At 50.0% G+C, this 15,174-nt stretch overlaps 1 protein-coding gene and 2 long non-coding RNA genes across 3 annotated transcripts; all 3 read left to right on the top strand.

Moving 5' to 3' along the window:
- Positions 1 to 972: 972 nt before the first annotated feature.
- Positions 973 to 10,995, top strand: LOC119112847 (uncharacterized). The gene is made up of 5 exons (XM_037237139.1): positions 973 to 1,248; positions 3,689 to 3,786; positions 8,571 to 8,718; positions 9,627 to 9,770; positions 10,729 to 10,995. Exons 3-5 carry the CDS (start codon positions 8,584 to 8,586, stop codon positions 10,993 to 10,995), a joined length of 546 nt encoding a protein of 181 aa, XP_037093034.1. The 5' UTR covers positions 973 to 1,248; positions 3,689 to 3,786; positions 8,571 to 8,583.
- Positions 10,994 to 12,338, top strand: LOC119112935 (uncharacterized). Its single transcript, XR_005095804.1, has 3 exons — positions 10,994 to 11,575; positions 11,778 to 11,927; positions 12,310 to 12,338. It is a non-coding gene; the product is annotated as an uncharacterized LOC119112935 (long non-coding RNA).
- A 160-nt stretch (positions 12,339 to 12,498) lies between these two features.
- On the top strand, positions 12,499 to 14,713 carry LOC119113192 (uncharacterized). The gene is made up of 3 exons (XR_005095846.1): positions 12,499 to 12,533; positions 12,913 to 13,040; positions 14,629 to 14,713. It is a non-coding gene; the product is annotated as an uncharacterized LOC119113192 (long non-coding RNA).
- Positions 14,714 to 15,174: the final 461 nt, after the last annotated feature.

The following is a 15,174-nucleotide window of genomic DNA, read 5'->3' as shown; positions in this document are numbered from 1 at the left end:
AGGCAGGCACGAAATGTAAAGATGGAACAAGACCTGTTGCGCCTGATGTTTAACCGAATACCAGTGACGACATATCGTCAGGCGATGGCTTACGGCATTCATATGACCTAAAAGAGCCCGAAAACCTCACGACCAGTGACGCCACGTACCCAGTCAAATACCAGTGACATCATATCGCCAGCAAATGCCTTATGGCCTTCAGTCGGCCCAAAAGAACCCATATCGATGCAAAACCACTTTCAGTGACGTCACAATGTCAGCGGATGCCCCATAGCATTTCCCCAGCACGACAGTACACGAACCCTGCAGCCAGCGTAGCTCTTCCCTCCGCCGGCCGTACAGGTACCAAAGTAAAAGAAGCCAACAAATCAGCATGGGGGTTCAAACACCATGGAGTGGCTAAGTCACGACGAGGATCAAGAACACAATACAAGATCTGCATCGGGATACAAACCGACCTTGGGCCGGTCTGCAAAGTCTATTCAGTGTGGATAAGTGCTACGCAACATCTGTGCAATATTATGGTTGAGTGCGTAAATTAGGCCAGACCAAATACGATTTAAAAACTAGTTCATAAAAACATATCTGTTGACGATCACACGGTGAACTCAAAGCTCAAAACTATGACATATAAACGCTGAAGTTCTTGCCGCAACGTAGCTGCTACGTCGGAATTTAAAAGTGTGCCGGTCATGCGGGTCAAAACAAAAAGCACAGTTTATGCTGCCTAGCATGAGGATCAAAATAAAAATCTCCCCTTCCCCTGCCCTGCGGCTGCCGATAGTATCTCAGTGTAAGGCCCTAGAACAGTATCCGGGATGGCAATAGCGTCGTCTAAGGTGATGCACATGGTGGCGCTTATGTGCATTGAGGGCTGACAAATCAGCTCATGATGACGTCATTTCCAGTGCCGACCAAAAACTCGACCAAAAACAAGTTGCGCCTACACTCGATGAGATTCATATAATCACAAGGACTGCAAAACTACCAGTGAAGGACAGCCAAGCTATTTATCCCAATAGTACAGGTCTTCATCCCCGTATCAAAGCCACTACGACAAATTGTAAGCGGGTGACTCGTCCACCTTGAGACCGGCAGTGACGGTAGTGACGCCATCATCAGCTGACTTGCTGTTTTTAAAAACAGACCTTAATGACCGAGTGCACCCCATCTGCCGACACTTGCCTTCTCTTAGCATATAATCATAATTCCACGATAGGTTTACCTAATAGCATTGTAGGCCACAAGGTAAAGCTCGCTATGTGTGTACTTTGGAAGTTATCCGCAATCAGGCGGCAGCGAAGCCAGTCCGCAAGCAGGGAGCAGTAGGGCCGTCCAATATGTTCCAGGTCTTGTGAGCATTCACTGGGCTTGCAAGTTGCTTGATCAAACGACCCTACCCCACCTGCTAAAACCTTGGCCCTCTACGTGCACGTTTTCAAAGGTCTCGCCATGGCTTCCGAATTGAAGCATAGGGAGGAAGCTGGGTATGTACCTGCCCACATACGTAATCAGTATCTTACCTCACAACTAGTCAATTATAGCAGGCAGTATTGTGTATATTGCCAAGCACATCATCTCTGTTAAGTTAATTCCAGGGCTTTAATTACTTTTTTGTGATTTTGATAAAAGTCTCCAGGTAAATTGAAGTTCACGGATCAGCACATCTCCATCATTAGGTCAGAGACCTTGCATTGTGGGATTTATAAGTTAATGGTTTGTTAATGATTAAAATTATTGAGTTGCTTATAAAATAAATTGTTGTATGTTTCACATGCCTGTGCTAGGTACTTTTGCCACATTTTAAGTGGCTTACAAAAGCTTGCTGACAAGAGCATCCTTTGATAAAGCATAATTGCATCATAAAAAGGGGATAGGGGATGAGTTGGCCTGGAGAAAAGGGGACCCTGGAATCCTTTTCACATGGAACCTTTAGATTCTGGATCCCATTGTGATCCATGCATGTGCCTAGGTATGACAATTTATCAATTAATTTGGGATAGGTATTTGCTTCTGTAAAATATTTTCCTGCCATTTTGAGGTAGTTGTCATGACATGTTACATCTGCTGCATTGAAATCCCTGCTCCTGCTCCAAATATTGCCTGATATTTTACACCAAATCCCAAGCCAGTTTTCAGTCTTTACCAGTGCTGCAGGCAGGAGGAGGGCACAGGGACAGATGACTGCCCCCAACCCCCAGTCCCTCCTAATGGCACCCTGGGATGAATGATTCATGATTTGAGTGTGGCCAACTGGTGGCATTCAGGGACCCAGACCTGGCCTGAGTTTGTTTTGAGGACCCAAAGGGCCCCAAAGGCTGACCAGAGGTTGTAGTTAGGGGAGCTGGCTGACAGGGCCAGGCACTCCAATGCCAGCCAGAGAGCCCTCCATGCTGATCAGTGGCCTCCTGAGTCAATAAGGACCTATATGTTAGTTTGACACTGCTGGTGCCACACAGTTGACTCAGTATGGGCATGGATTTGTGGGCCTATTTCCCAAGCTGGGACAATGCCGGGGCCAGCAATTTAAATTGGTTAGTGCCCCATCTTGTGTCAGGGGCGAGACAGCTCTTGACGCTGGCCAAGCTGTGCCAACTCAACTCTGTGCCATTTGACATGGCAGAAGCTCAGTCAAGCATGCACTGGTAGTTTTGCTGCACTGGCATGATATAGTTCATTGCACTCATTAGTCATGACATATTAATTTGGCATGCAGGCAGACTATTGATAGAGCAGCCAATCTTTCAGTAGGGTTTAAAGGCATAAATCACTGCTAACACCAAGCTTCATACTCACAAGAACTAAGACAGCTGGTGGCCTGTTCAAGTTGTTTTATGAAGATATAAAGGAAACTAAGTACAGTTGCACTAAACATACAGGGTTTCAGAGTTTTGGCTGGGTCAAGAACAGGCTTATCTCAAGGAAATGGTTGAATTTTGGAAAAAAAAACAATGCAGTAAGAAATCATCTTAAGATAAGATTTAAGTATGATAGGATTATGTTACAAAACTTGTTTGAGCAACAGGGCTGTAAACGCTTCAACAAGCTGCATGATGAAATCATTAATATTAAAATAGTCAGTATTTCAAAAAAGGCTAGAAGATATTGTTCAAAGAAGGAAGTGGTGGAGTATTTTAGTGGTGCTAAGGAAGTAGGAAATCTTTCAAAGTCTGCACATTTGTGAAATGAACACCCGGTTATATGTCCGAGAATGATAAATGTTACATTGGCCAGATGAGTGAAACGTGGAGAACCCCCGTGGCTCCTCATACTTTATAGCTTCATGCCTTTCTATACTGCCGCGGTTTTTTATCAGAGATATGGACTAGATTACCCATCACACCATGGATTGGGCCCACTTTGCAATTCTGCATAAAGCATGAGGATTGTCTAAAGCTCTGACAACCATGGGGAGTGCCTATCAGGAATCCACTGTACTGTTAGTTGAATTAATGGGCCTCTGCTGCCACCTTTTAGAAGTCGACGAAGAAGTGTAGCGGCTTATCATAGTCATCTGAATGGGCACTTGTGTGTGGAGGATGTGTGCTGCTCAACCCTGCCATTTCTTCTCAGTAGATACACTGAGTTTGTCTAGCTTCAGACGCTTCGTCATTCCCTCGGGGCTGTTGACACATCGAGCACACAGTGGGGGACACAGCCGCTCTGACATCCCGCATTTGCCTTTCAGTTGGCCGCCGGAGGACCTCGCATGTGATGTGACCCTGTGGGGGATATAACTCACACTAGCTCAGGGAGCCCGGCCGCGCGATACAACACCGTATGCAGGTGAGAATCTGACGGCGGTCGTGATGAGACGGTGGTCATGCGTCTGGCCCCATCTGCCGATCGCTGCTGTGGTCAAGTTTAGTCGCGTCAGACGCGAGTGTGAACTTATAGTCCCTCTGGGTATTAGACCCTCCAGCAAGTCATTTAAAACTGACTTCAGCGTCAGAAGACCGGCTATGACATGCGGCCGTGTCCGATATTTCAGAGGTCTCCCCATGTGTTATTAAATGAGGGACGCTGAACTAAGCTCGCATACTGTTTCGGTGGTGGAGATGGTAGTCGGATGAATGTTGAGAGTCTGGGACGTATGCACAGCCACCGTTGCAAAAAAAAAAATCATACCAGGATTCGACTGCCACCCTTGGTGCCTTAGGTATGCAGCATAGTTATGGCAGACTCGCTTGACCCGTTTCAGGATTGGGATTACTAGTGATGGACTCGGCGTAGACCACGAATACATGGGCATGTTGTGATAACAGTTTTTGTGTTGCCGTAATTACTGCTGCCACCAGGCATTTGACCCATGATAGGAAGAAATGCACCGTGTTTGTGTACTGTGCTACACATGTGGCTTTGTACTTGGGCCGACACAACACAGATTGTAAAGGGTGTGGTGGCTACAATATTGCTAAACTGACGTGGATTGCCGAACTAATGACAGCTCTAGCGGTTTGCCAAGGGTTACGATGCGGACGGTTGCATCTGCTTGGACTAAGTTTAAGCTTCAGTTGGCAACAAGGCCATGTGTTGGAACCGGTTTAATACGTCGCAAAGGGACGGTCGTCAGTGCTGGGAAGGGACGCTCGTCAGTGCGGGGAAGGGACGCTCGTCGTTGCTGGGAAGGGACGCTCGTCATTGCTGAGGAGGGACGCTCCTTCATGCTGGGCGGTCGCCAGACACGTCAACCTGAACATAATTCGAGCACAAACGGTGTAATCAGCTTTGTCAGAGTCGAGTTCATGATGTCATTGCATTTTGTCTTGGGGAAAAATAACCTGATGCGGGCATTATCCAGACACGCCCAACGTGCTTGGTGTTGCTTCCCCAAGACCATGGCAATACAGTGTCCCAGAATTGCCGACTTTGGGTGTAAAGCAACACCCTATGAGGAGGTATTCTTCACTCCTTTTCCCCACATTTTGTGTGATTTTTTCACTCCTGCCTGACATTGTCCAATCGCACATGCCAAACCCCTATTTCTTTCGGGGGTTTCAGATGTCATCCAAAACGGAGCTCACTTGGAACCACCAAGCATATACGAGGCTCCACAAAACCTGGACACCTATGGCTATGGCCTGCCTCACCTACATCTGAATCATGTCTATGTATGCACAGAGCAAGGGCGCCAGGTACCTCCAAGCCCATGAACCCAGTGACCCCAGCCGCTTGCACGCATTAAGTTTGTTTTGTTTACAAAGTGCATCACAATCGGCAGCTGTGTGCCAAATGCAAGGTTTTCACTCATCCCTATTTTTTTGTCTCACCACCACACCACGAAAGCAGAGCCTAGTGCAAACACCTGCAAGGCCTGGTAGAGAATTTTACTCCACGCATTTTTTTCCCCGACGAAACTTGACCACTAAATTGCATCACTCCCGAAATGCAGGAGTGAAGGATTCTAGAAATGTCTTCCAAATTAGATTTACAAGATGAATATCACCATTTGAGCACCTATTTTAACAGTTCAAGTCAAATCAGCTTATTACAAAATTTTGCCAGAAAGTTATCAGTCTTTATATTGATTTAACTACTTTTGTTTTTCCGGGTATCATACGAGTGTTTTACCACTTTATTCTTCCTTCCTTTTCGATTGCCTTTAGAGGTACCATCTGTTGCTTTAAATGTTGACCAATTTCTCTGCAAGATGCTCCAACTGCAATCTTGTACGTATTTGATGCATAAATTGGATTAATTCGCCAGCCGCCCAAACATGTTTGATATGCACCCAAGAGTGAACAATTCACAGGGAATGAAGGAGACAATTTCAGGCACGGAACTTGTTTTTACCGCCATTTCTCCCTGTTAAACCCTCGGTTAACCGTTTTCTGTGTTCATGGCGGTGCTCAATAATGATAAATCTAAGCCTTTCGAGTATCTAACTCACTAGACTACCTGACAAGGCCATCCTAATGCTGCCATATGAAGCTTTGGGACAGACCTGACGCAGCTAATACAGAAGTGTTTGATGGCGAAATTCTGCCCTCTGGTTTTGCATTTTAATCTCAGAGGTTGGTGGCATGATTTATATTTATATTGGGGGGGGGGGGGGGAAGGGGGAATGGGATGACTATCTGCCAGCAGACCACGCAAGAGGTACTGACTTTTTGTTTTGGGGGAGCGGGAAGAAGCCAGTAAGTTTCCTGTGGACCAAATAAATGCTTACCTTACCCGCTTTCAACACATGATTGATAACCAGAGTTAGCCATTTTCTTTTTTAATCCATCGAGTTTTGTCATAAGACAAATTATGATGCCACAAGACATGCAATGGGCTTATTTTGTTCCATATTCTTAATTATTTGCCCCAAATTTCTTGAAGCTGTCCCTCATGGGTGCTTTAACCAGATACTTTGTATAGTTCTCATGGTTTGCTGACCGGCAAATGACTGTACCATATATATGCACTATATTTTTAACAGGGATACTCTAAGCTGCATAGCAATTATAATATGAGTTCAATATTAGTATGTAACAAAGAGACCATCCCATTTAAAATGTGAAGCCTACACCTCAAACTTTGTCATTGAATATAAAAAACACGCCCAAATAGATGCCTTTGCTGCAGCTGAAAAGGCGAGTAGCAATACTAAATTGGTCATCTAAAAGTTACGCTACTTTTCGAGAAGAGAGATTGTTTTGTGGGGCATACCGATTATGGCCCTTGACATAGGTTAACCATGGCAATCCAAATAAGTTGTTCAAAATGATATAAAGTGTTTTGATTTGTGTGTTGTCAACTTTTTCTGATGGCAACAAGCATACACAAATGAACTGAATAAAAGTGCGAGTGAAACCAGCCAAAAATTAGCTTTATTATGTTTTATCACAAGTGCTGCTGTCAACAGATAGGTGAGTTGAGAAGATGTTCAACATGTGGGCCACTCGAAGTTAGGCTAAGTTGTTTAAGTACATGGCAAGTGGCAATAAGAATTGTGCAGGTATCAGTAACTCACAACTGCTGCTGTGATACAAACAGGTTAGACAAGATGAGCTGAAGTAAGGCCTCTTTAGGTTAAGCATAGTTAGCTACTTTCAGGGAAATAAGCATTGGTATTTTGTAACAAATGGCAAAATGTTTGTTTTCCCTGACTCCACCTTGACAGAATCCAGAGGTATGTCTATTGTGTTTGACTTGGTGATGGGCTGATGTATAGGGGTCCAAGGTTGTCGTTTTTTCTTTGAGTGTTGTATGCTTGTTGAATTTTCTGTTGTTATTTTGTCATTGAATTCCTTTCCTTTGTTTTGTGTTAAAGGTGCTCTGGAAGGGACATTCAAAGTGCAGCATTAAATTATTGGTGTTAATAATTTTTTATGCTCATTACACTGTCATGAAATTACTATGCTTTAGTGTGTTCTGTTTCACTTTAATAGCCTAAGATGTTAAAAACCAAAACAGTTTTGTCAGGTTTCTGATATTAATTCAATGTCAACTTGAAATAGATGTCTTTGTTTGCTGAAGCATCAGTCACGAGCTCATAAGTTCCATCTTTTGTGAATTTATTTTTTTCACTCACGCACAGTCCTTTTGCGTTCACTCCCACCTTAACTCAAAAGCGATTTTAGCTCCCTGTGGCAATATGACCTTTGATGTCGGTGCTCCTTAAAATCCCTCCACGGCCGTGGATGTGAATTCCTGAATCATATAGCCAGAGTACCGTAACCGTAGGCACTATAAGGTGCTAAAAACCTTGAAAATACTAAATCGTGGCATCACTGTAGCTTCCGCCCATGTCGCTCGCCGGGGTACTGCTAAAGACTGCCATTATTGTAGGCAGACGTGCCTGAGGAATATCAAAGGAATTACCTGCTTTCTGAGCAAAGGTCATTAGTTTTTAAGTTTAAAGACCTTTAAGTATGTTTTTGGTAGGTTGGATGGGGCAGAATGAGGTTGCCATTCTCAACCCACCTTGCCCACCTTGGTGTTCACTACACAAATGGCACGCCTTACCCTCACGCCAAATAATCATCGGTGTTGGTCGTTTTGCTCGTCGTATTGCAGACCATCGCCTCCGGGTATGTGCTGATAATCGTTTGGTTTATGGGTGTTTGACCGCCGTGATCATTTTGCGCACCAGTGAGCAGTGAAGTGTTGAATCCATCTATTTCGCGTATTTCGATGCTCATGAAAAGCGTTATGATGTTTCCAAGGCCTAAGTTCCAACCGATGATTAGACGGAGATGTGTGCATAGTGTGCTGGGTTAATATATTATGTTTGTGCAAAAATACATTGGCTGAATTTTGATGTAGGCATGAGCTTTGTGTTGTTAAAGATGTCTGAGGCATCTCCCGAGTGGTGAACAGGGCACTGAGATGACTCGTTGATGTCCTGGTTGTGGCTGGCATATGCTTGGGGGATAAGATATGAAGTTGTTCTGAATGCACAATGCAGAATTGTTGAATCCATCATAACTATAACCACATTTTAATGCACAGATTTCAGTACTTTTTAGCATTCATTTATGTCGTGGTCACACGGCGTTCTCAGCATTTTTGTTCGTTTTTCTCCTAAATAGTATGCATAAGTGATTGGCGATGCCTACATGTCTAAGTATGAATTGTTTCAGGCCTGTGCACAGCATGCCACCGAGAACCGAGGGAGACGAATGTTATCGGAGAGGCCCATTAATGGGTCAGCCTTATCAGGAGATGGAGTTCGGCCTCCCTCTGATATGTTGTCATGGCCACCCAACGACGCTGGACAACATGCCGCAGGTGACGAGAGCACCCCTGATTGTTGTTCGTGGTGGCGAATACTACTCCAGACGTTACACTGTGACCTAATGGGACCTTAATCTCGATGGGCACGGCACATTTGGCATGGAATATTCGACACTGCTGACTTAATAGGAGCCTTGTAGGGTGGCTATCCCTTAATAGGGTTGTGAGGGATGACTGCACCTGCAAAATAAATGGCCACTCAGGCAACTGTTTTATGTTGAAGACTGGTGAAGATCTGGACGACCGCTTTGTTTTTTTCTCGCAAAATGTGTTGTGAGTCGTCACTTTGGGTGAATGGGGAAGGCCTTGAAACGTAAATCATGTTAAGCTGGATGCCCGGTTACCTAGCGGCATAGCTTGGCTCTGAACGGTGGTCGGGACCATCATGCTCTGAGATTAGACCAAATGGTGAAATACCTATTGTTGCCCCTGCTCTGCGGTATTGAGAAGATATCAAGAGAGATATCAGGATATCAAGAGAGATAGAAGGTGTAACTTGATTGCCGCGGATTGGTCATTTACAGTCGACGTGCCCTTAAATTGCAAAGCATCATCAGGGTCATAACTTGATGGTCTGGGGGGGGGGGGGGGGGGGGCAAAATATGTGAATGCATGCTTCTGGGCCTTGAGTTGTGTTGCAGGGTTTCGGCCTAGGTGTATAAAGGGTGAACACCATTGCCTGTTTGCCATCGATAATCTTAAACTCGAAAATCTACTTCTCATTGTTGACGAATGAGGTCCAAAATATGAACCCGTGCCCCCCCCCCCCACAAATGGTTTTGTTAATCATCATTCAATATGATCGTCTGTCCTTAACGTATTGCCGTGTGATAGTCGTGACATGCATTATGATTCAGGCTTAAGAGCGCCTATGATATCTATGTCGTTATCTCCTGCTTCAGAGGAGCCTGGTCGCGTTTGTCACATTCATGATGCGCTGTGCGCTGTGCCTGGACGAGGCCGTGTTGCGGGTCGCTCGACATTTCGTCCGCAAGGCGCTGGACGAACGCCACGCGCACAGCTTATCCAGCGACACGTTAGAAAAGGTCAGTTAAAACTATGGACCGCCGTTCTGCGAGTCCAGTTTATTGTCTTCGCGACCTCAGTCGGGCTTTTACCACTTGAGCGCGCAGTTGCAGTTGCTAGTAATCCGCACGCTCAGTATGACAGCGTTACGCCGGTGACCAGTGCGTAGCGGAAGACGCGCCGGACTGCATCCGGACCCGATGCTTAAACAGGGTGATTCTGATTGTCCGGCTTTCTTCGGGCCACGATCAGCGTCAGCGAACTTTGCTGCGGCATATGCTGCCGTGATAGGCACAATGTGAGCAGGCTGTCAAATTAAATGCGACTGCGTCGGGGGACGTGTCACTTGTCACGACGTCCAGGCTGTGTTGTGTGCACCACTGCATCTGATGTGTTGTGATCAGCTATGCTGTGCCGTTCACTCATTGGACGATCGCATAGTGGCTACGCTGTACCGTGTTGTACACTCCCGCAGCGGTTACATTGGGACCAGGCTGTACTGTGTCGTACGCTCTGTGCTGTGCTGTGCTGTGCTGTGCTGTGCTGGTCCAGCTGTGCCATGCACACACCCGCGCCCGGTACATTGTGATCAGACCGTGCCGTGTACACTTCTGTAATGGGTGCATAAAAATCAGGCTATACTGTGTTCTATCCCATGCGATGGAACATCGCAGGATCAGCCTGTACCGTTTTCATTTCTGCGTTGGCTACATTGGGGTCAGGCTGTGCCATGTTGTAACCTTCTTTGCCAGTTACGTTGTGTTCACTCGCGCCGCACACGTTGGGGCCAAACTGTGTTGTATTGTACACTCTTGTGCCGATTAGATTGTTATCGAACTTTGCCGTGTTCTACACCTTTGCACCGGGCACTTCTGAGGGTCCTTTTGTTATGACAAAACTGTGTCGTGTTGTATACTCCTGCGCCGGGTACATCGTGATCAGGCTGTGCCGTGTTGTACATTCCTGCGCCGGCTGCAGTGTACGCCGGAGCAGCTGCGGCAGCTGGTGCGCTGCTGCTACCGTGCGTCCAGTTGCCAGCTGCTGGTGTCGCTGTCCGCCACGTTGGAGCGCCAATATCAGCGCGGCCAGCTGCGTCTGCGCTCCAACGGTGACGGCACGAGCTCGCTCTGCGAGCGCGCCACCGGCCGGCCTGTCGTCACGTGCCGCGACGATGACCTAGTGCGTGGCCTGGGGCCGGCTCGGCCGCGCCTGGACGCGCACTGTATGTCAGTAGTTGCGAGCTGAAGACGGTGGTCATTAGTAGGCTTGTGTTGTCGGGTAGCCATTTGCGTTTTTTGCCCGTTTGTGTTCAAACATGGCAGCAAAGGGTTCGCCTCTAAAGTAGAAGCAAACACGTTCTACAAAAAATTAACGTCTGTCGTTAATGGCCTACTGGTCGAAATGAATTTAGTTCCTGGGAATCTTGACTGACGTTTTTCTGTATGCGATTGGCTATTATGGTTTGTAATGCCTCCATACACACTGTTTCGCTTGCTTTTCTCATTTTGGAAATGGCCGGGTGGTCAGCACCTTCGTCAGGGTCCCGGGTTCGAGTCCCGGTAAAGCCATCACCCCTTGATATAAAAATAGATGCCGGTTTTGACTGTGAGCTTTACTCGCCAAGGTCTCTTGTACGGCGTCGGTTGCGGACCACGCTGAGTGTTGCCTCCCCCAGGAGTACGACAGGCCAGCGGCGGCGGCGGCGGCGGCCGCCCCATCGGCGCGCCGACACCTGCTGCCGTTCCCGAGTCAGGCCGGCCCGGCCGACGAGGCGCGCTGCTGTCACCTGTGCGGCGCCGAGTTCGTCACACTGGCCGCCGCCATGGTGCGTGTCCCACACGAAAGGCATCGCCGCACGGATGTCGTGTTCGGCCTGGGTTCGGCCGGGCCTGGCTAGCTCGACACCGATCCGTAGCATGTCGACCTGGCGGGAGGGACAATCGTGTGCTACCCACGCGGGCTGTATAGAGACCGAGCGCGCGTGCGCCTGTCTGCCGCCGCCCTTACGGCCTCCGCTGTGCCGGCAGGCGCACGAGCGTCTCTGCGGCGGACCAGGAGCCGACGACGGCTGGCTGGACACGGACTCTGTGTCCTCCGAGCCGATCACTCACTGCTCCGACCAGACGCGCTTTCTCAGCTACCTGGACCTGGTGCCGGCGGCTCGCAGCGTTCAGCAGGTGAGTAGCGTGCGTCAGTGATGGCGTCCGGCGCTGCACCTCTTCGTCCTGTCTTTTACCCTCGACTTGGGATGCACTGCCTATTGCCCCTCTACTCGCTCTTTATCGGTCAGTCGGCATTAAAAAAGAGCGGTGGTCAACCCACAACCTAAGTATCGCAGGCTTGAAAGATGGGCAGGGTAGGTCAGATTTCTGGACTCGGTGTCAGGGCAACGGATTAGTGCCAACGATTTGCGTGCAGGGCCGCCAGGCAACCAGAATTCTGGTAGCATAAATTCATAGTTACATTCTGGACACCCTGCTGGTTGAATTTTGGAACGACCCCCCCCCCCCTTCCCCTCCCCTCACATCGGCGTCGGATCTGACGCTGGTCGTCTCGCAGCCGTACGTGTCGCCGAGCCGGCGGCGCCAGCGTCCGCGGCCGCCGGCCGCCTGGACGCTGGCCATCCGCGCCGACCTCAGCTCACCGCTCGGCCGCCGCCTGCTGGCCGCCGCAGCCCGGCGGCCGGGCGCCGCCGCCGCCGCCGCCGCATCAGCAGCGGCGGCGGCAGCAGCAGCGGCAGCGGCGGCTCGGCTCGAACGTTTCTGCAGCGGTCGGGACGTCAGGTGAGCGCCGCCGCCGCAGCGACGGCCGCTCCCGGCTGATGACGGCGCACACCATCTCGTGTGTTGATGCAACCCGGCCTGGTGGGGTAGCTGTGGCCTGGTCACGGGGTGGCTCGCTGGACGCTGCTCTATGCTGGTCGGGTGCGTCGCGCCGGGTGGAGAATCGGCGCTGCCATACCTGCGGCCAGCGCTGTGAGGGGAGGGGGGGGGGGGGCATTGAAAAGTGCAGGCGCTGAGGGCCGCGTTTGGAGAAGGTCGGGAGGCGTGCGGAGCAGGCCGAAGCTGTCCGCCACCGACACGATGCTAGGCAGGTGCGTCTTGTCCTGCGCGGTGTCAGCAGGCATCGGCGAGTGTCGCCGCTAACCGCCGCCACCGCCAGGGTGCCGCCGGTCGAGTTCCCCGTGACGTGGCGAGAGACGCCGCAACGGCACCCGGCGCTATGCGGCCCGCACCTGTACTCGTTCACGGCCCAGGAGCGTGCTGAACGGGCGGCTGCCATCCGTACCGGTAGGTTGCCCCCACTCCGGAGTAGCCTGGCAGTGTCAGGCGGTTGGCGAGGGCATGTGGCGTAGCCATACATATTGCTAATGCGAATATGAGGATGCTCCGTCAGCTGAGATAATTTTGTGCACATGGGATCTGTATATCGCATTGGATCAGTAATCTATGTGGACAATGTAATGTGTACGTCATAGCGCATCTTATGTACAAGCGCGGGTCGTCCATGTCGTGCCCTTGTCTGCCGTGATGTGACAAGGTGACGGCCTTGACGAAGTTACGTGTCCACGTCAAGTCGGCTTGGGAGGCCATATCGGACGGATACCAGACGGATGCCATTTATACGGATTATTCGGCTGCTTTTCAAAGCGTTAACCGCGATTCCCAATCCACAACCTGAAAAATTCATACCATTTGAGGCAATGTGCACTACAGTGGTTTGTCTCGTACCTGCCCGACACGTCAAACGATCTTCCGCTCGTCATTCAAGCCGGCTGCCTTCTGTATGTCGATGATGTCAATATTTTCCGCAAAATTGCGTCCCCGGCTGACGGACTGCAGCTGCAGAATGATCTCAATCATCTGGCTGCGTGGTCCTTCAGGTCGGGGCTGACCCTCAACCCCGTGAAATGTAAAATGCTCACGATGATCCTCAGGCGTGTTTTCGTCCAGACCAAGTATTTTATTGAAAGAACTGAGCTTGAACATCTTCCTAAAATTAGGGACCTTGGAGTAATGCTGGATTCCAAGCTAAGCTTCACTTCACATATCTCGCACATAGACAGTACGGGCAATCGTGCACTTGGTCTCCCTATCCGGTCCTTCCAAGTCGGGACCAGCAGGTCAAAATTCATCCGAAGCGCAGAAGTGGTTGCATATTTTGCAAACGTGCGATCAGTTTTAGAATAGTGTAGCGTGGTCTTGACGGTGGCGACCAATTGTCACACAGCGCGGGTCGATCGAGTGCAGCACAAGCTCGTCACTTGGTTACTTACACATTCTCCGGACATACAGCTTCTGTTATGACAGCCTTCTGCTTCATTTCAAAGTCCCATTCCTAGGAACACGAAGTGTGCAGCACGTTTTGCTCTTTCTGGGAAACATCTTCCAAGGTAAACAGAGCTTTCAAGTCTGCTAAGCTGTTTCCCTTGCTTGTGCCGCCTCGATCGACTCGCATCGGAACTCTGCTCGCTGTGCCTCGCCGCTCGTGTGCAGACAATACGGAACGGTCTGTTTTGCAGACTGCCAGGTGTTGTGAACACTTTTTTAGCTAGCAACACTAGCACGGATATATTCCATGACAGTGGTCATTTTTAGAGTTGAAGGGATCAGATATGTAATTACTCATCATCTTCATTTATCTTCTTTTACCTTTGAGTCATGTCACTATTTATGGTCATTCTACCATGCGCTATCTGTGTATTGTATTTTATTTAAACGTCTTTGCCTGTGACGGGAGCGCCTTTCTGTTGGCAATAATAAAAAATAACAACTGAACAAATGGATGTGCTTTCGTACTCCTATACAATGATAATCGCTGAGTACACTCTGTCGGGAATGACCGGCGCCGCCACTAACCGGTCTCGTCTTGTCGTAGGGCTGTCGGCGCGAGCCCGGGCGCTGTGCCGGCGCGTGCGTCGCTTCTCGGTGCCGCTGTGTCGTCTGAGCGCCGCCCAGCTGGCGTCCGCGACCGCCGCTGCGCCGACCGCCGCCGGGGACGGTGCGCCGTCGCGACCGGCGCCGACAGCGGTAGCGGCACCCGGCGCGCTTCGGCGGCGACACGAGCCGTGGGACGCCCCGGTGCTGCTCAGCCGGCTCATCAGTCCCGAGGTGCCGCCGGAGCCTTCTGCCACGCCGGCCGCCGCCGCCCGTCCAGCTGCCGGGGGTGGCGGACCACTGTGGCCGGCGGCGGCGTCCAGCCGGGTCCGGCAGCGACACCGGCCGTCGGACGCCGTCGTGCAGCTGCGCCGCCTGAGCAAAGCCGAGCTACGCCAGACGCTGGCCAGTGCCGCGACCGACACGCCGGCCGGCCACCACCGCAGTCAGGCGTCCGGGCAGCCGGCGGCGGCCGGAGACGGTCCGGGGACGCTACGGAAAATGACCTACGGCACGGCCCGTCTGCTGCGGGACGAGTGTAAGACAT

Source organism: Pollicipes pollicipes, unplaced genomic scaffold (genome assembly GCF_011947565.3).
Source record: "Pollicipes pollicipes isolate AB1234 unplaced genomic scaffold, Ppol_2.1 Scaffold_7261;HRSCAF=8764_pilon_pilon_pilon, whole genome shotgun sequence".
NCBI classification, from domain to species: domain Eukaryota; kingdom Metazoa; phylum Arthropoda; class Thecostraca; order Pollicipedomorpha; family Pollicipedidae; genus Pollicipes; species Pollicipes pollicipes.
The sequence above is the reverse complement of the archived record's forward strand: the minus strand, read 5'-3'. Positions and strand labels throughout refer to the sequence as shown.